Here is a 25,760-nt window from a genome sequence, read left to right on the forward strand (position 1 = left end):
ATAAATAAAATATCCCACCTGATACCTGATATAAACAATCCTACCAGCCCTAGCCGGCTAGCTCAGCGATAGAGCGTTGGCCCAGCGTGTGGAAGTCCCGGGTTCGATTCCTAGCTAGGGCACACAGGAGAAGCGATCATCTGCTTCTCCACACTTTCCCCATTCCTTTCTCTCTGTCTCTCTCTTCCTCTCCCACAGCCAAGGCTCCATTGGAGCAAAGTTGGCCCGGGTGCTGGGGATGGCTCTATGGCCTCCGCCTCAGGCACTAGAATGGCTCCAGCTGCAACGGAGCAATGCCCCAGATGGGCAGAGCATCACCCCTGGTGGGCATGCCGGGTGGATCTGGTTGGGCGCATGCAGGAGTCTGTCTCTCTGCCTCATTGCTTCTCACTTCAGAAAAATACAAAAAAGAAAAAAAGAAAAAAACCCAATTCTAGTACATAGTCACTGAACTTACCACTTTCAAGTTTTTGTTTAAAACATACACATACTACAACTTTCAAAATAGCTCTAGGAATATTGAAATAATTTAATTATTTTCTTTTTGGGGTGTTTGTTTTCAAAGCGATAGATAACAGCACAACACAGAAGGTAGAAAGATTACTTTTAAGGAGATAGTTACATTTATCCTTATTTTAATGCAATCTCATACAGAAAACGAACAACTGAAGGCATACAAGCTTTCCATTCAGCTCACTTAAAAACACTGTAGCCTTTCTTCTGTAAGCAAACCGCAGAAAAGATGAGTCATTAAAGTGACTGATTATAAATGGCAATCATCAGGGCAGATGTAAGTCATTTTGCTTTAATCAGGCCATTAATTATTAGGGTTTATCAATTAGTTTTATTGAAGGCAAGGGAGCTTAAATGAATGCTAAGGCATTGATTTTAACTAGGACATTTTCTCAAAGAAAATACAAATGAGGTGTGTAGAATCCTGGAATTACAAGTTCCTTTCATATGACAAAAAGAAGTAAGCTTTGTCTAATATAAAACATAAGCCTACAGTGAAAAACCAAATTAACTCTAATGTCCTTTGTATTACATATGAAATATCATGTTTTGATGTTCCCTAATTTGAGGTGTGATTTTAATCTATCCTGGCCAAGAGGTCAGTATCATGTTGGAGAAAGTGAGATAAAGGGACAGTGCAAAGTAACCTGTTTTTAATATTACATATTTATCTCCTTTTAGAAAAAAATTCAAGCATTTTATGCAGAGACTTTTTATAGGATCAGAATAAATTCCTGTTGGTCAGACCCTCTCAGAGAATGCAAAAGCAATATGGAAAGTGTGTGTGTGTGTCACCAAGGTGAAGGGTAATACTTGACCTGTGTACAATGACAAAGTTGTTACGAGAATTAAGTGAGACTCTATACCTAGCAGTGCCGGTCACAGAGCTGGAACTCAATGAATTGTTGAATGAATAAAATGAACAGAAAAAGCATCTTGTACTCTTAAATGTACTATGTATACTGGAAGCTACATGTTTTGTAGACCTAGTCATGACAGTGACTCTTACCCTACAAAGGCAGCATGTGGATCATTTAATATGCTAAATAAAATGCACTTGCACTATATGAGCTCTACCTGAAGGCAGGCTTCTTCCAGAATGTTAATCCTAACATGTGTCTACTGTCACAATATTTTGCCACTCCTTCGTTGAGATTTCACAGTAAGCTGAATTTTTTAAGGATGATGTGAATATGGATATGTGAGCAGTGATAGCCCGCATAGATAACAGGTAGTTATGATGCAGTTATCTTGAATAATCTGAAATGCTTAGAAGATTATTAGAAAAATATCAAGGAGTGGAAAGAATAAAAGAACTTACAAATAGGGTCTTGTGACATGCAGAAGATAATAGGTATATTAAAGGAGCCTGTAACTAAATAAAAATCAACCTTAGTCATCACTTACCTATTCTATCTTTAACAAAGTATGTAATATCAGTTCAATACACTGATCACATACTATTTAACAATGGCAAATGGTTATTTCTTCACAAAAATGGTTGTGTACTAGATAGCCTGATTCACTGTGATTACATATATTTAAAGAAAGATGTTAACAACCTCCAAGTAGCTACTCAAGAGAAATGAAAATGTAAAACCAAATAGACTTGTATATAAATAGCAGTATTATTCATAATAGCTCCAATCTGGAGATAATCCAAATGTCCCTCTACCAGTAAGTGGATGGACAAAATATGATACATCCATATAATAGACTAATATTCCACAATACAGAGAAATGGAAAGACTAAAAGAAAAGCCCACTGATATTTGTAAAGAGATCAATCCAACAAGGGGAAATAATATTTGAAGATATAATATTTGAAAATATTTATGTACCCAAAACAGAAGCACCTAAATATATAAAGTAAGTATTAACAGACCTAAAGGGTGAAACAGCACTACAATAATAGCATGGAACTTTAATACCTCACTTACATCAATAAATAGATCATCATCCACACAGAAAATCAGTAAGAAAATGTCGGCTTTATTGACCCATCAGACCAGGTGGACTTAACAGATATACAAAGAACATTCCATTGAAAAGCAACAGAATACACACTCTTTTCAAGTATACATAGAACATTCTCCAGGGTAGATATGTTAGGCCACAAAACAAGCCTTAACAAATGAGAGAAGACAAATCATATCAAGTATCTTTTCCCAATAGCATGAAACTATACATAAATTACAAGAAAATTAAAAAATTCACAAATATGTGGAGACTAAACAACATGCAACTAATAAGTCCAGGAAGAAATAAAAAGTGAAATAAAATACCTTGAGATAAATAAAAATGGAAATATAACATTCCAAAACTTATGAGATGCAGCAAAAGCAATTCTCAGAGGGAAGTTCATAGCATAAATGCCTATCTCAAGAGGCAAAGAAAAGAAACTAGACAAACAGAAAACCCCAAACCAAAACAAAAAAACCCTTAAACAATCTAACTTTTTACCTTAAGAAACTAGAAAAAGAAGAACAAAACCAAAATTTAGTAGAAGGAAGAAAGTAACAAAGATCAGAGCAGAAATAAATGAAATAGAGACGAAAAAGACAATAGAAAATGCCAGTAAAACCAAGAGCAGGTTCTTGGAAAAGGTTAACAAAATTGAAAAACCTTTAGCTAGGCTTACTAACAGAAAAGAGAGGGCACTCAAACAAATCATAGAGGAAAGAGATGTTACAGCCCTGGCTGGTTGGCTCAGCGGTAGAGCATGGGCCCGGCGTGTGGAAGTCCTGGGTTCAATTCTCAGCCAGGGCACACAGGAGAAGCGCCCATCTGCTTCTCCACCCTTCCTCCTCTCCTTTCTTTCTCTCTCTCTCTTCCCCTCCCGCAGCCAAGGCTCCATTGGAGCAAAGTTGGCCTGGGTGCTGAGGATGGCTCTATGGCCTCTGCCTCAGGTGCTAGAACAGCTCCGAATACAGCAAAGAAACACCCCAGAGGGGCCGAGCATTGCCCCCTGGTGGGCATGCCAGGCGGATTCCTGTAGGGCACACGTGGGAGTCTGTCTGACCCCCCCACCACTGCTTCTCACTTTGGAAAAAATAGAAAAAACAAACAAAAAAAGGAAAGAGATGTTACAACTGATACCACAGAAATACAAAGGATCATAAGAGACTAAAACAAGGTTATTTGCCAACAAAATGAAAAATCTAGAAGAAATAGATAAATTCCTAGAAACATATAACCTTCCAAGAATGAAACATGAATAAAAGAAAATCTGAACACACCAATTTTTAGTTAGGAGATTGAATTAGTAATTTAAAACCTCCCTATAAACAAAAGTCCATGGCCTAACAGCATCAACTAGTGAATTCTACCAAACTTTCAAAGAAGAATTAATACCAATCTTTCTCAAGCTCTTCCAAAAAAACAGAACAGAAAATACTTCCAAACACTTCTATTTTACAAAGCTAGCATTACCCTAATACTAAAACCAGCCAAGGATACCAACAAAAGAAAATTATAGGTCAATATCACTGATGAACACAGATGCAAAAATCCTCAACAAAATATTAGCAAACTGAATTCAACAATACATTAAAGGGATTATATACCATGATCAAAAGGGATTTATTCCAAGGACATAAGGATGGTTCAACATCCACAAGTCAGTCAATGTGATATACTACATTAACAAAATGAAAGATAAAAATTATATGATCATCTTAATTGAAGCTGCAGGAAAAGCATTTGACAAAATGCAACATTCATTTATGGTAAAAACTCTCAATAAAGTGAGGATAGAGGGAACATATTTCAACACAATCAAGGTCATGTATAGAAGTCCATAGGTAACCTCATACTCAGTGAAAAACTGAAAGCTTTTCCTCCAAGATCAGGAACAAGACAAGGACACTCACTTTCACTTAACACAGTATGGAAATCCTTGGCAGAGCAATTAGGCAAGAAAGAAAAATAAAAGATCCAAATTGAAAATGAAGAAGTAGAACTGTCACTTATTTGCAGATGACAGGATACACTGCTCACAAAAATTAAGGGATATTTTATAGCTTCATATTCATTTTGAAATATCCCCTAATTTTTGTGAGCAGTATATTATATAAAAAAAAAACCCCAAAGACTGCAAAAGAACTGTCAGAACTAATAAATAAATTCAGTAAAGCTGCAAAATACAAAATCAATATACAGAATCTGTTGCACTTGTAGATACTAAACACAGACTATCAAAAAGAGTAATTTGGGGGGGGTATTTTTCTGAAGTTAGAAGTGGGGAGGCAGTCAGACAGACTCCTGCATGCGCCCGACCAGGATCCATCCAGCATGCCCACCAGGAGATGATGCTCTGCCCATCTGGGGCATTGCTCTGTTGTGGCCAGAGCCATTCTAGTGCCTGAGGCAGAGGCCGTGGAGCCATTCTCAGCACCTGGGGCCAACGTGCTCCTACGGAGCCTGGGCTGCGGGAGGGGAAGAGAGAGATAGAGAGGAATGAGAGGGGGAAAGGTGGAGAAGTAGATGGGTGCTTCTCCTGTGTGCCCTGACCAGGAATCAAACCCCGGACTTTGCCTGACCTGTGGTGGCACAGTGGGTAAAGTGTTGACCTGGAATGCTGAGGTCACCAGTTTAAAACCGTAGGCTTGCCTAGTCAAGGCACATATGGGAGTTGATGCTTTCTGCTCCTCCCCCTTTCTCTCTCTTTTTGTCTCTGCTCTCTAAAATGAATAAATAAAATCTAAAAAACAAACAAACAAAAAACCCCGGGACTTCCACATGCTGGACCAATGCTCTACCGCTAAGCCAACCGGCCAGGGCCCAGAAAGTTAATTTTTAAAATACCATTTACAATTGTGTCAAAAAGAATACAATACCTAGGAATAAATTTTACCAAGGAAAATGAAAGACCTGTAAAATGAAATGAAAAGTATTAGAAACTGATGAAAGAGATTAAAAACACAAATAAATGTAAAGACAGTCTGTGCTCACTGACTGAAAGAATTAACATTGTTAAAAACGTCCATACTAGCTAGGTAGTGGTGCAGTGGATAGAGTATCAGCCTGCAACGCAGACAACTCAGGTTCAAAACTCTGAGGTTGCCAGCTTGAGCTCAGGCTAATCCGGCTTGAGCATGGGATCACAGACATGACCCCACGGTCACTGGCTTGAGCCCAAGGTTCGCTGGCTTGAAGCCCAAGGTCACTGGCTTAAGCAAGTGGTCACTCGCTCTGCTGTAGCTCCCCCACCCCATCAAGGCACATATGAGAAAGCAATCAATGAACAAATAAGGTGCCACAACGAAAAACTGATGCTTCTCATCTCTCTTCTTGTCTGTCCTATCTGTCCCTCTGTCTGTTTCTGTTGATCTCACTAAAAAAAAAAAAAAAAAAAGTCCGTACTACTCAAAGCAATCTGTAGATTCAATGCAATCCCTATCAAAATTCCAATGTAATTTGTCACAGAAATAAAACAAATAATACCTTGTTTCCCCCCAAATAAGGCAGTGTCATATTAATTTTTGCTCCTAAAGACACGCTAGGTCTTATTTTCAGGGGAGGCCTTATATTTCTAAGCTTGAAAAAAATTGCACTAGGTCTTATTTTAGAGGGATGTCTTATTTTCGGGAAACAGGGTACTAACCTGTATGGGACCACAAAAGACCCCAGATAGCAATGGAAGAGTCTATATGAGTAGTATGCCATTATAGAGTGTGTAATCATTGGGTCTACAATCTTCCTACAACATCAGGGTGGTTAACTCTCTCACAGACTGGCAAGAAATTTCTGGACCAGCACCAGTCTGCAGATGGTGGTTGAAACCACTGGTGTATAGCATGGTAACTGTAGTTAATAATATTACGTATCTGAAAGTTACTAAGGTAGTAAATCTTAAAAGTTCTCATGGCAAGAAAAAAAATTCTCTATGTGATGGATATTAACTAGCCTTACTGCGGTGACCATTTTGTAATATATACAAATATCAAATCATCATGTTGTATACCTGAAATGAATATGCTGTTGTATATCAATTACACCTCAGTAAAAAAATATTTGAAAAAAAGAGATGAACTGTTGACACATGCTACAACACAGATGAACTCAGGCATTATGCTATGTAAAAAAAATGAGATTAAAAAGATTTTATATTGTTTGATTTCACTTATAAAAAAAAGTCTTAGGAAAAACAAATCCATAAAGTCAAAAAATAGATTAGCTGTCTCTAAGGTTAGGTCTGGGAACAGAAAGTGACTGCAAATCGGCAGGCATGAGGGCTGTTTATTGGGGCAATGAAAATGTTCTAAAATGCATTATAATGATTGTTGTACAATTCTATAACTTACTAAAAATCCTTAAATTGCTCACTTAAAAATGGATGAATTTTATGTTAGTTACGTATCAATAAATCTTCCAAAAAAAAAAAAAATCAGCCTCAAACACAATTTAACTTCTTCATAGTTTTCCAGGTGCTTTGTGATCACTGTGGTGGCTTTCCTATTCTATAACAAAATATGGAACCTCAATTAATTACACTGATCCCACATTACATATCAATGGTAAAATGGTTACTGCCTCTCAAAACTGACATACAATGGAAGGCCTAATTATAAGTATAAATATTTAAAGAAAGACATTTGAAAATGTCACTTCTGTGTTTTTAAGATTATTTCCCCAAACGACTAAGGCTATGTACACAAAGTACAAAAGCAACTGATTCAAACATGAAAAATCTTGTCAAGCCGTCTAGATGCCTCAATAACCTCCCATAACTGCTGACTGATTTTCAGGCTAGACTGATTCTTTTTTTCTTTTTCTTTTTTTCACTGAATTGACCAAATTGACTGTGGAAATTGGTATCATGTTGAGACAACCCATGTCGCCACCCATAACTGCCTCATGCAGGAAACTGTATCTTCACACACGCTGCATCAATTAGCCATTAAACAATCCAAATAAACAGCATCAAGCTGAAGCTCGCTAATAAAGGCCAGAGCCAGCTCTTCACAAAAGACTCCTCTGCCCCCTGCCCGAACCCCTCCCCCAACACAATCCTGGGTCCAGATATGGCTGGGTGCCCAGGGGGCTGTTCAAAACAGATAAATAAAAGCTTTCACAAAACTCCAGATGGAATTACCCAATGTGCTTTGTATAAGGACCTATATGTCAATTTCCTGGTAAGTTAAGTTCCAAAGAAAACTGTAACTTTGTACATGGTACTATATGCTTTTTCCTGTCAGGAAAGGGGAACCATGCAAATTGAGGATTACCTTTTTTGCAGTGATCTACTTGTATCAGGTGCTGGTGACATCTTCCACTTTGGTTCCCTTTTGTTCTCCGTTTTGTATTACACTTAAAATATTTCATTTGTTTTGTGCTTTCATGTGTAAGCCACATTGAATGCTTTTAGGAAGAGGCATGGTACAATTCTTAGGAAGCAGAAATAAACTTCTCTTCAACTTTTTCCCTCTCTACAGTAATTACACTATTTTGCTTGAATGCCAGAAAGCCACTGCTTACCAGGAGCCAGAGGACACATTAGCAGGTCCCCACTCTTAGCAATCTCTCCTAGCACTGTGCCAGGGTGCTTCAGCAACCTTCTTTCATTATGCTTAATTATCTTATGAAAAGACAACAACTAATATATCTATCTAGTTATTTCTTGGGGACTGCATTCTAATGAATGAGAACAGCAGGTACAATTAAATATAGACTATGCTGACATTCTGCATTACAAATTCATCTGTGCACAACAGGAACACATTTAAGAGAAAACCACAATGCAATATAAAAGTAGTCTAATCATTCCATTACATAATAAAGGGTAGGTCATCCAAATATTCTTGCAAAAGCCTTAAATAAAATTAAGTGGCATAATTTGCCATCCTAAATAGCTGTTATTATCTAGAGTCCCAGGATTCAGTTGAGAATGGAGGCAACAAACATGGCTTTCTCCTTCATGAATGATAAAGGCAGGAAACATACAGCATTTTCAAGGCTACTACCAAGGGCAAAAATGCCTGGGCTCCTCAATTCTGCCTTCCCTCAGTCCTTTCACTGTAAGTAAAAGAGGTTCCCTTCTAATGTGGGTTATCTTAGATTTCTACTCAAGTCTGGCCTGTGCAGGGAAACATTAGGTTTCCTTACAAGTTACTGGGAGTCAGAGGAATCTATGTTCTGCCTCAGCTCTGGAACAATCTACTTCCTTGGGTGGAAGATATCACCAATTTAAAACTCCTACTGACTATAAAAGCTTTCCAGTGAAAAAGTAAAGAAACCCCCCCCCCCCCAATGGAATACTACATTAAATGCACAAATAAATTTAAGATACATTTTGATTGTAGACTTGACTTGGAGCAGCATGCCCTGAAGACCAACTCAGGCAAACTGTTCTAAAGAAATAATGAAAATTATAGCAGATAACACTTCTTTGGCACTTGCTATGCGCCAAGCACTGGGCTAAATGCATTGTTATCGCATGCATCATCTCATTTAATTCTCATTAGAACCGTTGATGGATACTATTAAACCCATTTTATAAGATAATATGTCAAGAATCATATATTAATAAAATTAGGTGCCCAAGGCCACACAGCTGCAGTCACCAATTCTAACTCTTAAGCCTTAACAAACTCCATTATATTTATGAGATTAATCTCATCTGAATTTATGGGATGGATTATTATTCTTGCTTTGGCATTGAAGAGCTGGTTGATCCTTACATGTTTTAGATTTTTCTACTGTGCACAGAAATGTAGGTATAGAAGAGAAGTTTGGGGAAGGTTCTAACTATTCTCTCAATCTCTTGCTGCTTCTCCTGAGAAGCAGTTACCTGAATTCTAACAATAGCTATTATATGCCAGATACAGTACTATGAACTCAAGGAGTTTAAAGAACTAACCCAAGGTCATATAGCTGAGTTCAATTAAGAGGCAGGGACAGCACTTAAACCTGGGGCTGCTGACCCTAAAATTAGAGCTCTTACCTACCAACCACTTACTACCTTTCTTAAGACTTAATTTTTAAAATTCTTTTTGAGCTTAGTTTTCTCGTCTAAAAATGGGGATACAATGATACCTTCTTTGCAAGGTTACCATGAGGTTTAAATAACATATACAAAAGAGCTAACGCAGTAATCCACAGAAGGCACTCAATGAATGATAGTAACAATAATTATTGCACCCAATCCAGAAGGAATTCAATCCTCCAACAGCAAAAGAATGGATTGGATTCCCATGGTGCTGATCACCTTAAACCTTAGGAAAAAGGGACAGACGCAGAGGTCTTCTAACTATTAAACATTCTTGGCAGAGTGTTCTATCTAAGCATAAATATCTTACTTTACTACTAGAAAGAAGAACAAAGGATGACTTTCAATTAATCTACAAAAAATATGCATTTGGCATACAATCAGTGTCATAAATGAACTGTGGCCTCCAACCTCTATCAACAGAAACGACCCCTCATACAGCTGTTCTCCTCCCTCTGATGAGCTCCTAAACTCAAGGTTTGCTTAAGAGACAAAACTACAATCAGAGCTACCTGTGGGGTTTGGTGAATCAAACATATATCAGACCACATACAGAGTGCAACTTGGTAGGTGGTTGGACAGGGGGTCACCAAGAAGGTGAGGGGCTCACTTTAGGGTACCATAAAGACCTGTGAGTCAGACACACAATGATCACATGATATGCTTTAAATCCCAATACCCAGCAAGGCAGAGGATCTTAGGGGAAGTTACAGGGGAACTAACTACCCTCTCTCATTTATATTCCTTTCCTGTATAGCACATGACCTCTTTTTTACTTTCTCCTCTAAGGCTTTCACTGATACTCATATTCAGAATAAAAAGAGCAGGCGGTTTGCATGGTAATTCCCGTGGGTTCCTCATTATCTTAGAGATTTCCTAAAAGAGATGACTGTTTATGATAAATCCTATTACAGATGCAGGGGGAAAGAAAAACTAAGTCCAGGATAACCCTTCCTGATTCAAGTATAGACAACTATAGAGAGATGACACATTTTTAAAAAAATTGTTTTTTCTTCTTTTTCTAAGTGAAAGCAGGGAAGATAGACAGACTCCCACACACCCCGACTGGTATCCACCCGGCAACCCCTGTCTGGGGCCAATGATCTGCCCATCTGTGGCCATGCTAGCAACTGAGCTATTTTTAGTGCCTGAGGCAGAGGTTCCACATGTTCATACTCAGTGCCCCGGGCCAATGCACTTAAATCAGTTGAGCCATGGCTGCAGGACAGGAAGAGAGAGAGAGAGAGAGAGAAAGACAGAGAGAGAGAAAGACAGAGAGAGAGAGAAAGACAGAGAAAAGGGGGAGGGAGAAAGGTGAAGAAGCAGATTGTCACCTCTCCTGTGTACCCTGACTGGGAATTGAACCTGGGACATCCACACACCAGGCTGATGCTCTACCACTGAGTCAACTGGACAGGGCCACATTTTTTTTTTTTTAATTAAGGTTTTTTTTTAGGTAAACTGTAGACTCACATGAAGCTGTAAGAAATAATATAGACATCCTGTATACCTTCTATCCACTTCCTCCCAATGGCAGCATCTTGTAAAACTATATATAGTACAATATCACAATCTATCACAGTGTATTGACACTCATACAGTCAAAAAAGAGATTGTGTCTATTACCATATGCCTTCTCATAGTCACACCCACTTCCCTCCCACCCCTTCAACCTCTCATTAGCTCCTGGAAAACACTAATTTGCTCTCCATTTCTATAATTTTATCTCATTTCAGGAATGTTATAAAGATGAAATCATATACTATGTAACCTTTTGTGACGGGCTTTTTTCACTCAGCATAATTCTCTGGAGATTCATCCAGGTTATGTTATCAATAGTGCCTTCCTTTTATTGCTGAGTAGTATTATATAGCATGAATGTACCACAGCTTATTTAACCATTTACTCATTAAAGGACATCTGAGTTTTGGGTTATTATGAATAAAGCTGCCATAAACATTCATGTACAGTTTTTGTGTGAACCTAGTGTTTATTTTTCAGGGATAAATGCCCAGGAGTACAAATGCTATGTACTCATATGGTAGTTGCATGCTTAGATTATTATTTTTTTCTTTTTTATTTCTTTTCTTTTTTTTTAGTGAGAGAGAGAAAAAGAAAGAGCCAGAGAAAAAGAGGAGAAGCACAAACTCATAGTTGTGGCACCTTAGTTGTTCATTGATTGCTTTCTCATATGTGCCTTGACTGGGGGCTCAAGCTGAGCGAGAGACCCCTTGGTTCAAGCCGGTGATCTTGGGCTTCAAGCCAATGACCTGGCTCAAGCCAGAAACCATGGGGTCATGTTGATGATCCCACACTTATGCCAGAGACCCTGTGCTCAAGCTGGCAAGCCTATGCTCAAGCTGCATGACTCTGTGCTCAACCTGGTGACCTTGGGGTTTTGAACCTGAGACCTCAGCATCCCCGGCTAACGCTCTATCCATTGTGTCACCACTGGTCAGGCTGCGTGCTTAGAGTTTTAAGAAATGACAAATTGTTTTTCATTGGGACTGTATCATTTTATAGTCCTATCAAAAATGTACTAGTAATCTAATTTCTCTGCATTCTTGCCAGCATTTGATGTTGCTGGTTTTATTTTAGCCATGCTGATAGGTGTGTATAGTAATATCTCCTTTGGTTTTAATTTGCATTTCCTTAATGGTTAATGATGCTTAAAATCCTTTCATGTGTTTATCTGCCATTTGTATGTCCTCTTCCGTGGAATGTGTCTTCATGTCTTTTGCTTATTTTCTCATTGAATTTTTTTTTTTTACTGTTTAGTTTTGAGAATTCTTTATATATCCTACACATATTCTTTAAAAGAGCACTGTTAAGTAATGCGATATGGGGTTTATTGTCTTTTGAAAATCATTACCGCCAATACAGAAATCCCCAGTGATTACCCGAGGCAGAGAATGAATGACCAACGCGGGAAGGAGGCTTTATTTCCAGAGACGTTCATTTATGTGGAGTCAGAGCTGGAGAAAAACCAACAACCCAGAGCCATTAGACGAGTTTGTTTATATCAGTTAATGGGCTAAGCCTATTTCTTTTTCAAAAACACAAATGTTCATAAGTGATGATCTCCTATGTACTGGCATGTGATTAATATTTACAATTAAAGGACAGTATTTAAAGGATGTGAAAACAGGAGCCAAGGTGTAATTGTTCTACCATTAGCACCTGCTTGACATAAATGTCCCCCTCCAGACAAATTTGACAAGGCAGCCACAAGGCTCAGGAAAGGAGCCCCCACATCTCAGCTCTCTCATGCTGCAACATAAAACCAACTGGGATTATTCCTTTCAAAATGACTTGGGTTGCTCAAACACTATCTTGTTCTTTTAAAAAACTGTCTGGCCTGACCTATGGAATGCTGAGGTGGCTGGTTCAAAACCCTGCACCTGTCTGGTCAAGGCACATATGGGAGTTGATGCTTCCTGCTCCTTACCTCCCCACCCCTCTTTCTCTCCTCTCTAAAATGAATAAAGTTTAAAAAAAAAAAGATTAAAAACTGTGTCTGATGCTCCAGATAGCAAAAATGTGGCTAAGGCTATTTTATTTCAAAACTCACTATAACCTATGCATAGCACAAACTAGGTAAATCTTTGCAGGAAAGGTTATAAAAGTTTTGTGCACATTATATTTCTTTCACAGTTACTTAAAATTAATCAGGTTACTTTTCTGTTGAGAGTAATGCTTTCTAACAATGCTCTCCCTAAAGAATCACTTTATCCAGCAAATGATTGATCACTCATTCCCTGATTTATTTTTTCCACCAATCCCAACTTTTGACATTACAGTAAGGCAGTAGTTTTTAACCACTGATCTGTGCACCTGTGCAGGTCTGAGATCCTATATAATCTTCATACAACATCAGGGTGGTTAACTCTTCGAGAGCCAGCATGATATTTTTGGCAGATTGGCACTGGTGTATGGATCAGCAGTTGAAAATCACTGCATTAAGATAGCCTTTTAACACTATCATCTTGACATCAAAATTTCTTTCCTAAGTCAAAGGTTTCACTTCTACCATATCATTCCTTTTCTCTCATTTAATAAATATAATAATTTGGAGACATAATATAAATATTCTTGTAACTTTTTTGAATCTTAAAATTTCCACTGACCTCATTTAAAAGGTATTATTAAATATATGTAACATTTATTTATCTGCCTATACTCTTTTGGATTATCAGTCTCCAATTTTCTTCCAAATTCCTTCCTTAAAAAGGATGCCACCTGACCTGTGGTGGCACAGTGGTAAAGCGTCAACCTGAAATGCTAAAGCCCCTGGTTCAAAACCCTGGGCTTGCCTAGTCAAGGCACATATGGGAGTTGATGCTTCCTGCTCCTCCCTGCTTCTCTTTCTCCCTCTCTAAAAATTAATAAATAAAAAAAATAACATTAAAAAGAAAAAGGATGCCCTTGCACAGGGACCTTCTTGTACCTTTCTGAGGCAACTTTCTGTGGATCTACAATCATTTCAAAATAAAAATATTTTTAAAAAAGAGTACCTTTGCTTTCCATCTAAGTTATGATTCTACATGTCCCTTTTATAATTTTTTGTTAATGATAAAACTTAATTTTCAGTATACTCTATAGCTTAAAAATCCTTTCCCCTTAAAAAAATGTTTCTTGATTTGCCTGACCAGGCGGTGGTGCAGTGGATAGAGCATCAGACTGGGATGCGGAAGGACCCAGGTTCAAGACCCAGAGGTCACCAGCTTGAGCGCGGGCTCATCTGGTTTGAGCAAAAGCTCACCAGCTTGGACCCAAGGTCGCTGGCTCGAGCAAGGGGTTACTTGGTCTACTGAAGGCCCGCGGTCAAGGCACATATGAGAAAGCAATCAATGAACAACTACGGTGTTGCAACGCGCAACGAAAAACTGATGATTGATGCTTCTCATCTCTCTCCGTTCCTGTCTGTCTGTCTCTGTCTATCCCTCTTTCTGACTCTGTTTCTGTAAAATAAAATAAAATAAAATAAAATGTTTCTTGATTTGATTACATGGGTCAGCTTTAGAAAACCACCATTTCCTCGGCCAGATCACACTGTTTAATTCTCAATTTGTTTACACTGCAGTCTCTGGTCCACAGTTCTAAAGCATTTCCTATTCCCCAGAGTTCCCCACTTTGAAGCTACACAAAATAGTTCATACATGTTAGGCACTTAGAACAGTACCTGGTACAGAGTAGATGCATAATAAATACTATTTTCATTATTATTCTCATTCTTTTTCTTTATTCTCCCATATGCCTCCCTGATTTGTCCTGTTCTCTTCTCCTGTCAACAGGCCATACTGCCTTCAGTCACAAGTCACACGGCCCAGAATCCTGGTGCTTACAGGAAGCTGAGTGACCTTCTAGCTTTCCCTTATTGTATATGAGGAAACTGAAGCCCAGACAGCAGCGATGAGCTGCTTTTCCAGAGTCACACAACGAGGCAGTCAGTCAGTTGGACTGAATTGGAAATTCAAATAAAGCTTTATTCCTTCTTAGAAACTGAGCTTTTTGATTTGTCCAAGTCATGCCAAGTCAGTGCTTGTGCCTCTGGTGTTCTTTAATAATATCTGAGGAGGCCCAGGCCGGTTGGCTCAGTGGTAGAGCGTCGGCCTGGCGTGCAGAAGTCCCGGGTTCAATTCTCGGCCAGGGCACACAGGAGAAGCGCCCATCTGCTTCTCCACCCCTCCCCCTCTCCTTCCTCTCTGTCTCTCTCTTCCCCTCCCACAGCGAGGCTCCATTGGAGCAAAGATGGCCTGGGCGCTGGGGATGGCTCCTTGGCCTCTGCCCCAGGCGCTAGAGTGGCTCTGGTCACAACAGAGCAACGCCCCGGAGGGGCAGAGCATCGCCCCCTGGTGGGCAGAGTGTTGCCCCCTGGTGGGCTTGCCGGGTGGATCCCGGTCGGGCGCATGCGGGAGTCTGTCTGACTGTCTATCCCCGTTTCCAGCTTCAGAAAAATACAAAAAAAAAAAAAAAAAAAAAAAAAAAAAAAATCTGAGAAAAATATAGCTAAACTAAGGAAAGAAAAATTTGTGCAATTCCAGATGCTCCAAGTTGCTGGCCAGTGATAACAGCAACTTTTAAGTTTGTTTCTCTCCGGCCACCCTGTCTCACTTTCTTTAATTTTTTTTTTTCTTTTTTCATTTTTCTGAAGCTGGAAACAGGGAGTCAGTCAGACAGACTCCCGCATGCGCCCGACCGGGATCCACCCGGCATGCCCACCAGGGGGCGATGCCCTGCCCCCCTGGGGCCTCGCTCTGTTGCGTCCAGAGCCACTCCAGCGCCTGAGGCAGAGGCCACAGGGCCATCCCCAGCGCCCGGGCCATCCCCGCTCCAATGGAACCTCGTTGCGGGAGGGGAAGAGAGAGACAGAGAGGAAGGAGAGGGAGAGGGGTGGAGAAGCAAATGGGCGTCTCTCCTGTGTGCCCTGGCCGGGAATCGAACCCGGGACTCCTGCACGCCAGGCCGACGCTCTACAGCTGAGCCAACCGGCCAGGGCTGTCTCGCTTTCTTTTTCACCCTTTTGAGGTGTCCAGTTCTATGTGGTCTAACAATGTGCACTTGTAGAACCAACACCAAAATCAAGATATAGAACATTTCCTTCTATATATATTTCATTGAGTGTTTTAAACATAAAATGGATGTTATATCTTATCGAATGCCTTTTCTGCATCTATTGATAGGATCGTATGACTTTTGTTGTTTTGTTTATGTGGTATATTACATTGATTGATTTCCATATGTTGAACCATCCTTATGCTCCTGGAATGAATCCCCATTGATTGTGATGTCTTATTTTTTTAATGTGTTGTTGTATTCAATTTGCTAGTATTTTGTTTAGGATTTTTACATTTGTATTCATTAGAGATATTGATCTGTACTTTTCTTTTTTTGTGTTGTCTTTGCCAGGTTTTGGTATGAGGGTTATGTTGGCCTCATAAAATATGTAGGGGAGTGTTGCTTCTTCTGTTTTTTGGAAGACTTTGAGAAGGATAGGTACCAAATCTTCTTTGAATGTTTGGTAGAATTCACCAGTGTAGCCATCTGGTCCTGGACTTTTATTTCTTGGGAGGTTTTTGATAATTGTTTCTATTTCTTCCCTGCTTATAGGTCTATTTAGTAAAGGCCATATATTACAAACCATCAGCTAATATCATACTAAATGGTAAAAAAAATGAAGGCTTTTCCTCTAAAATCAGCAACAAGACAAGGCTAGCCACTCTCTCCACTCTTATTCAACATAGTTCTGGAAGTTTTAGCCAGAGTGATCAGGCAAGAAAAAGAAATAAAAGGCATCTATAATGGGAAAGAAGGTATCACTTTTTGCAGATGACATAATCATAATCCTGTATATAGAAAACCCCAAGAACTCTACCAAAAAGCTATTAAAAACAATAAACCAATACAGGAAAGTTGCAGGATACAAAATCAATATACAAAAGTCTACTGCTTTTCTATATGCTAACAATGAAACTTTGGAAAATGAACTCAAAAAACAATTGCTTTTACAATTGCAACAACAACCACAAAAATACCTAGAAATAAACTTACCAAAGGATATGAAGGGCCTATATACTGAGAACTACATAACACTACTGAAAGAAATTGAAAAAAGACACAATGAAATGAAAAAATATTCCATGTTTATGGATTGGAAGAATCAACATAGTTAAAATGGCCATATTACCCAAAGCAATGTACAAATTTAATGCAATTTACATGAAAATCCCTATATCATTTTTTAAAGAAATAGAACAAAAAATTACCAGTTTTATATGGAACCATAAAAATCCCCAAATAGCCAAAGCAATCCTAAGGAAAAAGAATGAAGCTGGAGGTATCACACTATCTGACTTGAAATTATACTATAGAGCCACGATAATCAAAACAGCAAGGTACTGGCAGAAAAACAGACATACATACCAATGGAATAGGATAGAGAGCCCGGAAATAAAACCACATACATATGACAAATCATCTTTGACAAAGGAGCCAAAAACACATAACAGAGAAAAGAAAGCCTCTTCAATAAATGATGCTAGGAAAACTGGAAGGCCACATGCAAAAAAACGGAACTTGACTAGTTTGCCCCCCTGCACAAAAATTAATTCAAAAATGGATCAAAGACCTAAATATAAGATCTGAAACTATAAATTACACAGAAGAAAACATAGATTCTAAGCTCATGGACCTTGGTGGTAGAGAACAACTTATGAATTTGACCCAAAAGGCAAAAACAAATGAATGGAACTATATCAAACTAAAAAGCTTCTGCACAGCAAAAGAAACTGACAACAAAACCAATAGGCAGCCAACTAAATGGGAGATGATATTTGCAAACAGCTCCAATAAGGGGTTAATATCCAAAATATACAAAGAACTCACTAAGGTCAGCAACAAAGAAGCAAACAATACAATTAAAATATGGAGGATCTGAACAGACACTTCTCCCAAGAGGACACACAAATGGTCAACAGATATACGAAAGATGCTCATCTTCACTAGCTATGCAAAAAATGCAAATCAAAACTACAATGAGATACCACCTCACACCTGTTAGATTGGCTATTATCAACAAGACAGGTAATAACAAATGTTGGAGAGGCTGTGGAGAAAAAGGAACTCTCATTAACTGCTGGTAGGAATGCAAATTAGTACAACTATTATGGAAGAAAGTATGGTGGTTCCTCAAAAAATTAAGAATAGAATTATCATTATGACCCAACAATCCTTCTACTGGGTATCTGCCCCAATATTCAAAAACATTGGTACATAAAGCACATGCACCCCCATGTTCATTGCAGCATTGTTCACAGTGGCCAAGTCACGAAAACAACCAAAGTGTCCCTCAATGGAGGATTGGATCAAGAAGATGTGGTACATATATACAATGGACTACTACTCGGCCATAAGAAATGATGACCTATTGCCATCTATGACAACATGGATGGACCTTGAGAACATTATACTGAGTGAAATAAGTAAAGCAGAAAAAACTAAGAACTATATGATTTCACACATAGGTGGGATATAAAACTGAGACTCAAGGACATAGTTAAAAGTGAAGTGGTTACCAGTGGGAGGGGGATTTGTGGTAGGGAAACAGGGGTGGGGGAAGTGGGAAGGATGTAAAGAGGGACAGATATAAGGTGACGGAAAATGATTTGGCTTTGTGTGATGGGTATACAACATAATCAACAGTTCAAATGCTATAGAAATGTTTACCTGAAACCTGTGTATTCTTATTGATCAATGTCACTCTGTTAAATTTAATTTTCTAAATAAAATTTTTAAAAAATTTCCAACACCACCTCCCCCAAATTCTGTCATACTTTATTGTCAACCATTCCTCTACCCTTTTGCAATCACTGATGTATTTTCCATCCTTATAGGTTTGCATTTTCTAATATGTCACATAAGTGGAACGACACAATAGGTAGCCCTCTGAGTCTGGCTTCTTTCACTCAACATAAAGGATTTGATATTCATCCATGGTGCCCTATTGTTGCTAAGTACCATTTGACTGTATCAAGTCTATCATGGCTGGGTTGTTTTCAGTTTTGGGTATTATGAATAAAGCCACTAGGAGTGGGATTAATAGATCACGTTGCAAGAAAAGTACTAAACTATTTTCCACTGGCTGTACCAGTTTATATTCCCACCAGCAATGTAGGTGAGTTTCAGTTGCTCTGTATTCTTATCAGCTCTTGGTGTTATTACCCATCCCTTAATTTTAGTGAAGGTCTTTTAACATAAAAAAGGTAGCAAGGCCCTGGAGTTTGCTCAGTGGATAGAGCATTGGCCCAGTGTATGGACATCCTGGGTTCAATTCTTGGTCAGGACACACAAGAGAAGTGACCAACTGCTTCTCTCCCCCTCCCTCTTCCCCTTTTCTCCCTCTTCCCCTCCTGTAGCCAGTGGCTTGATTGGTTTGAGCATTGCCCCAGATGCTGAGGATAGCTCAGTTGGTCTGAGCGTATCAGCTCAGGTGCTAAAAATAGCTTGGTTGATTTGAGCATCATCCCCAGACAGGGGTTTTGCTGGGTGGATCCTGGTCAGGGTGCATGCAGGAGTCTGTCTCTCTATCTACCAACCTCTCACTTAAAAAAATTTTTTAAAAAGTAGCAGGAAACTTTTTAGCACACTGAACAAGTGCTTAAAGTTCAAGCAATCTTGACTCTTCTCTTTCTCTTAAAACCCACAAGTAATTCATAAAAAACATTCTATTGACCCTACATTAAAATATACCCAGAATCTGACCATCTTCACAACCGTCTTCCTTACCTAAGTCTCCGTAACTCACCTGAATTACTGACTGCCACAGTTCCTGATAGCTGATTCTACCCTTGCACTCTTCTTGGCTGTAGGCACACTGGCCTGCTTGCTGTTCCATGAACATTCCAGGAACCTTTCACCTGGCGTCTTTGCTCTCTTACTGTTCCCCCATATACCTACTTGGCGAACAACTCTGCTCCTGCAAAGCTATGCTCAAATCTCATCTTCTCTAGGAGGCCTACCTGGTGAACACTGCAAACTGCATTGCCTCTCCTGCACTTGATCTTTTTCTTTTCCCCATATTACTAACCACCTTCTAATACACTATGTATTTACTTCTTTATTACATTTATTATTTATGGACTGTTCCCCAATCCTGGCCCACTCCTGCTTAGATTATTTCCATGATTATGGAAATCTTTTGTTTTTTACATTGATGCACTCCAAGTACTTAGACCAGTACTTGGCACATAGTAGGTATATGAAATAGGTGCTAAATGAATGAATGAACTAACCACACTGGCTTTGGCATTTAATGTAGCATCAACTGGAAAACGTGTGTGAGGCCAGGTTTATAAAAAGTAATGCCAGGAGTAGAAAATCAAATTTCAGACATTCATGGTGGGAACTGTAACACTTAGGTTCTTTAAATACAAATTTATTTGGGCAGTATTTGCCTTCATAATAATATAAACATTTTTTAATGTATAAAAAAATAATACAAAGCTCTCCAATTAGAGAAAAATCAATGAAATTAACCAGGTTCATAAATACAAAGACTGTCCCGGGACACCAACTATCTAGGTTGCTTGTTTCTATAAACTTCTCCATCTGTGTAAGATTGCCCCAGCTTGATTGCCAATTTTATTTTCTTAATCTAAGTTCTATTCTCATTACCCTGCTATTTCTATTTTTTATCCCCAGGGAAAGAGAGAGGAGTTATTGCCAGGGCATTCTCACATCTTCCAAAGAAATGGCATAGGTGTTAATCTTGTATTTATGTTTGATGTGGGTAATGATGGCTATGACTAGAGCTGTGGGCTTATTAATATGCAGGGCTCTCACCTCATTAGTGGTGATGTATGTTTTGAAGTTAAGCTGAGATGTTTGCTATAATGTCAGGTCTGGCCTAACACACGTTCTCACTGTTCATTTTCTTTGTTTTTAACCAGTCAGTACATGCTATGTTTACAGGGCTAACACATATACTTTTTTAATAAAGATAATTTCCCCAAAGTACTTAATCTTGGTGGAAGTTTCAAACATTTGTAATAATTATGTCCTCATGTGATATATACATGTTTATCTTAAAGAAAAGATTTTCATAATTCTTGACCCAGTAATACAAAGTATAATAAACTATTTCCCTGGCTTGATTTGTGCTTATTAACTGATAAAGTCATTAATTCATAGTTACTGTATAATGAAAAAATACCTGATTACTTGATAGCTTATAAACCACTTTCACATATGTCATCTCAACCATTTTTTTTTTTTGTGACAGAGAGAGACAGAGAGACGGGGGTGGGGACAGATAGGGACAGACAGACAGGAAGGGAGAGAGATGAGAAGTATCAATTCTTTTGTTGTGGCTCCTTAGTTGTTCGTTGATTGCTTTCTCATATGTGCCTTGACCAGGGGGCTACAGCAGAGTGAGTAACCCTTTGCTCAAGCCAGCGACCTTGGGCTCAAGCAACCTTTGGGCTCAAGCCAGTGACCACAGGGTCATGTCTATGGTCCCATGCTAAAGCCAGTGACCCTGCACTCAAGCCGGTGAGCCTGCATTCAAGCTGGATGAGCTCACTCTCAAGCCAGCAAACTCGGGGTTTCAAACTTGGGCCCTCTGTGTCCCAGTCTGACACTCTATCCACTGTGCCACATCCTGGTCAGGCCATCTCAACCAATTCTTAAAAAGAACAAAATAAACAATAGTAAAACCTGATTGAATATACGATTTGATGACTCATTATGATGGCAACTATTGTACCTCAATTTCTAAAAAGTTTCCAGTTGACATAATACACTATCAAATAACCTAACCTGAACCAGATTAATAAGCCTCATGGAATGGGCAGCTTGTCACTGCTTGGTGCTCTGATTTCATTTTCTTCTATAATCCTCACTGGATATGCACTATAGGAAAGACTTGATTTTCAACAACATGTTTGGAAGTCATTAACTATGTTTTATAAATCACACAACATACTGTTTTTATATATATTTAACAACTAAAAATACAGGAACACTGTATTCCAAGGAAGTCATTTAAATGTGAGAAACAGGTTGTTCTCTTTTTGTATTAGGTAAATCAATACATCTCCATTTCTTAATCTTTTAAAATTTGTGTTCATAAGTACAAGACCCTGGTTTTTAGGAGCAGCATTTGGTAGGGAAGAAAATGAAGATCAGAGGGGAACACAGGTACTTAGAGAAGAAAGACAAAGGAGAAGAGGCTTAAATCACTCATTATTCTCTTTCACCATCTTTTTCTCACTGTCTTCTCAAGGCTCCCGCCCCAGGCTTCTCTTTCTGCAGAAGGGACACCCATCTTTGATCTGACAATGTGACACATATTCAGCTATAATTCCCATCATCATTCATTAAGAGAAAGCAAAAATGAGTAAGTAGTATATGCTTTTAAGAAACAGGAATGAGCTTATCCAGTTGCAAAAGTGTATACACAAGTATATTGGCCCTGGCTGGATGGCTCAGTGGTAGAGCATTGGCCCAGAGTGTAGATGTCCTGGGTTTAATTCCTAGTCAGAGCACACAGGAGAAGCGACCATTTGCTTCTCCGCTCCTCCCTTCCCCTTCCCCTTCTCTTTCTTCCTCTCTCTCTTTTCTCCTCCTGCAGCCATGGCTTGGTTGGAGTAAGCTGGCCTCTGGTGTTGAAGATAGCTCCCTGACTTCGCCTCAGTTAAAAATAGCTCAGTTGCTGAGCAACGGAGCAATGGCCCCAGATGGGCAGAACATCGCCCAGTAGGGGGTTTGCTGGGTGGATCCCAGTTGGAGTGCATGTGGGAGTCTGTCTATCTGCTTCCCTGTTTCTCACTTAAAAAGGAAAAAAAAAAAAGAAGTATATTACCTATTTAATTGCTTTAGCTGAACTTAAAGCTCTTATCTTTAATTGCTTGATTGAACTGATCTAAAAAGCTACAATTTTTTAATCAAGGAGAAAATGAAATAGCTTTTTGGTAAATAAAAAGGCATACTTAATCTTATTTATATGGAATTTAAGTTATTAAATATGAACAAAACCTCTAAAATATTAAGTTAACACTACTCAATTTAGAATAAATGTCTCATTACAATGCTTTACAAAAGTCTTCAAGGACACCTGGCTTATTCCACTCAATAAAAACACATGTTTTTAAAAATCCAGAAGGTAAAAAAGTTTCCACGAATAACTATGAAACTGAAAAGCTAAACATATAAATACATTTAATGAGGTGTATTACCACAGCATATTATTTCTATAGTTGAGTACCCATAATTACTAGAGAATAATCATTCATTTGCATTGTAATTCATTAGTCTTTCCATGTAGACAAAATGCAGTTGCCCATTCACTCACTGGTATTTATTTAAAACTGAAATCCCTTGAGAGGGTTTGTTGGCCCACTACCACTTTCCCGCTATCAACCCCTAGCAGATACCCTCTTCCCAGAACTAGGAGCATTTTATAGTGGGTTACTTGCTGTAGGAACTGAGTTGGCCAGCATACACTATAGAAAGAAGTACAGGCTTAAGGTTCCTTTATGAAACCTCCTAGTTCTTAATCAGGCAAACCAGAAAGGCCCTTCTATGTCACTGACCAGAGCACCCTCTCTTAGCCTGGGCTGCCTCTAGAGCTGCGAAGAGGGCATACTTGCCTCTGAGAGGCTCTGGTCAACTTTCCCTCAGAGATTACAAAGTGGTTGTACTGAAACTCTGACCAACACCTTAGCTTTCCATTTTAGGCCCAGACATAAATCTATTAGAAATATGTCTACCAAGATCCCATTTCAAATGAAAAATTCAATTATTTCTCCAAAACAAAGAGTAAAACTAAAACCAAATAATTTGGATACAGGAAATATTAGCAGTCTATCAATCAATATCTATTTCTGATTTTAAAGAAGAAAAATAAAAATAATTGCAGAATAACTAAATAGCATTTCCCTATCTACTATGTTCTTCATGCTACTAAGATTCCTAGTAGAAAGTTACAGCTAGTGAGAACTTGTTCTAAGCCAGAACTGGGCTGCATGTCCAGAGTACAGGATGGTGCTAAGAACCACTTTAATAATAATAACATTTGCATTTCCATGACAAGGTCCTTTTAATGAAAAATTTGCTATTGAGAATTGATTACTTTCTTGAGTTCCTTTGTCAAAAAAAGAAGAGATGTCCATTAAAATCAATTAAATGACAATAACTGACCGCTGTGTTAATTCCTGTGAAAATGGCTATAACCACTGTATGGGCTGGTGTGTGTGTGGAGGTGGGAATACAGGGAATAGAAGCAATATACGTCATATGCATCATGTTAAGTACTCTTTCTGTTCATCTTGGCAGTGAAAAATGCTCCATTTTTCTCCCACCCACCAGATGTGTTTACATGCTTATTCATACCCAGCAAGAGTAATGCTAACTCTACCTACATTTACGTTATGCACCAATTACACTCTAGAAAGAGAGTGAACTGGCTTAAAAAAAAATTTAGTGTAAGATTCCATTTAATCAGTATAAATATCTTTAAGATCTGAACTGATATCTTACTTACCAAAATCAACATACCTTCTTCAAAAGAGGAAGGAGTATTTAAGAGGAAATTGGAATCACTAGGATATGAAAATCACCATAACAAAAAAACAACCCTTAGTGACAGATGTGGTACTACAATTGAAGACATCAGTTGTTTTTTCTCTCTCATAGTTTATACCTTTTCTTTAAAAAAACTTTTCTTTAATCACATCTAATGTGCATGCTGTAGCATTCCCCAAATGTACATTAAGCTAGGCTGAGCAGATGTGGAAAATTAAACAGTACTATTAGTAACATTAGGCCCTGAAGTTGCTTTGTTATAGTCTGTTTCTCACTTAATAACTTGTTCCAAATGAATTCAGACATTTTGGGAAAATTAAAAAATGCAAAGGGAGGTTCCTTTTGCAACATTCAACAGTTATCCAATTATTCTTCTCATATGTTCTGTTAATAGACAAGGAGACTAGTTTCTGATGCTTTCATCAATTCCTTATTTAAAGTTTCACTTTCAAGGTATGTGAAGCAATCTCTTAAGGAACTGTATATGATGATATCTGAAATGTTAATAAAAAGAAGGGATGCAATTGTACAGAAGTGAATGAAGGTTTTGTATTAACCAGAGTTAAGTAAGAACAATAAGAACTGTCATTACCAAATGCTATGAAATACCTATTTACATATTTGATAAATATTCACAAAAATGCAATACCAAGTTTATCATCTAAATCAGAGCAGTTGAGTGAGAAAATAAGAAAAATAACATCTTTTTTGACTACTAAATATATTAGTTGGCTTAAACATCACACGATCTATTCACTTTAAAACTCAAAGGATCTGAAGAGCTCCCACCCCACCTCAAGTTAAATCAAAGTTTGTAAGCTCAGTACATACCTCTATGTAAAATCTTTAGACTCCACAAGTAGGTAAGGCCTTTAACAACCTAAATTTAAGAAAGAAAGAACAGTACAATGATGTTTTTGATAGGGAACTTTCCACATTTAAATGTATAATCATATCAACCATAATTCTTTCTTTAAAACTCTGTCAACCAATAAGCATCTCCCCTTTCCATGCCAGGTTCTGTGAGGATGCCACCTGTATAAGGTTAAGGTTCCTTCTTTTAATGAACTTTCAACGTTCTGAAGATAAGGTATGAGAACTGAAAGAATTAAGTGTATGTGCATAAAATGACCTGGAAATACATCTACTAAGTTCTTAGTGGAGAGGGACAGGAAAA

General features: G+C 38.4%; 1 protein-coding gene across 7 annotated transcripts in view; it reads right to left on the reverse strand.

The window, feature by feature from the left end:
* MAP2K5 (mitogen-activated protein kinase kinase 5) overlaps positions 1-25,760 on the reverse strand; it is a 280,465-nt gene that overhangs the window by 129,606 nt on the left and 125,099 nt on the right. For all 7 annotated transcript variants that reach the window (XR_010746200.1, XR_010746199.1, XM_066342718.1 and 4 more), the window contains exon 13: positions 25,415-25,463. Coding sequence is in view for 5 of the 7 variants with exons in the window: in XM_066342718.1 (XP_066198815.1) it covers positions 25,415-25,463 (49 nt within the window). In the remaining 2 variants the exon portion in view is untranslated. The remainder of the gene's footprint in view (positions 1-25,414; positions 25,464-25,760) is intronic.

The sequence above is a fragment of the Saccopteryx leptura genome, chromosome 6 (assembly GCF_036850995.1).
Source record: "Saccopteryx leptura isolate mSacLep1 chromosome 6, mSacLep1_pri_phased_curated, whole genome shotgun sequence".
Classification (NCBI taxonomy): domain Eukaryota; kingdom Metazoa; phylum Chordata; class Mammalia; order Chiroptera; family Emballonuridae; genus Saccopteryx; species Saccopteryx leptura.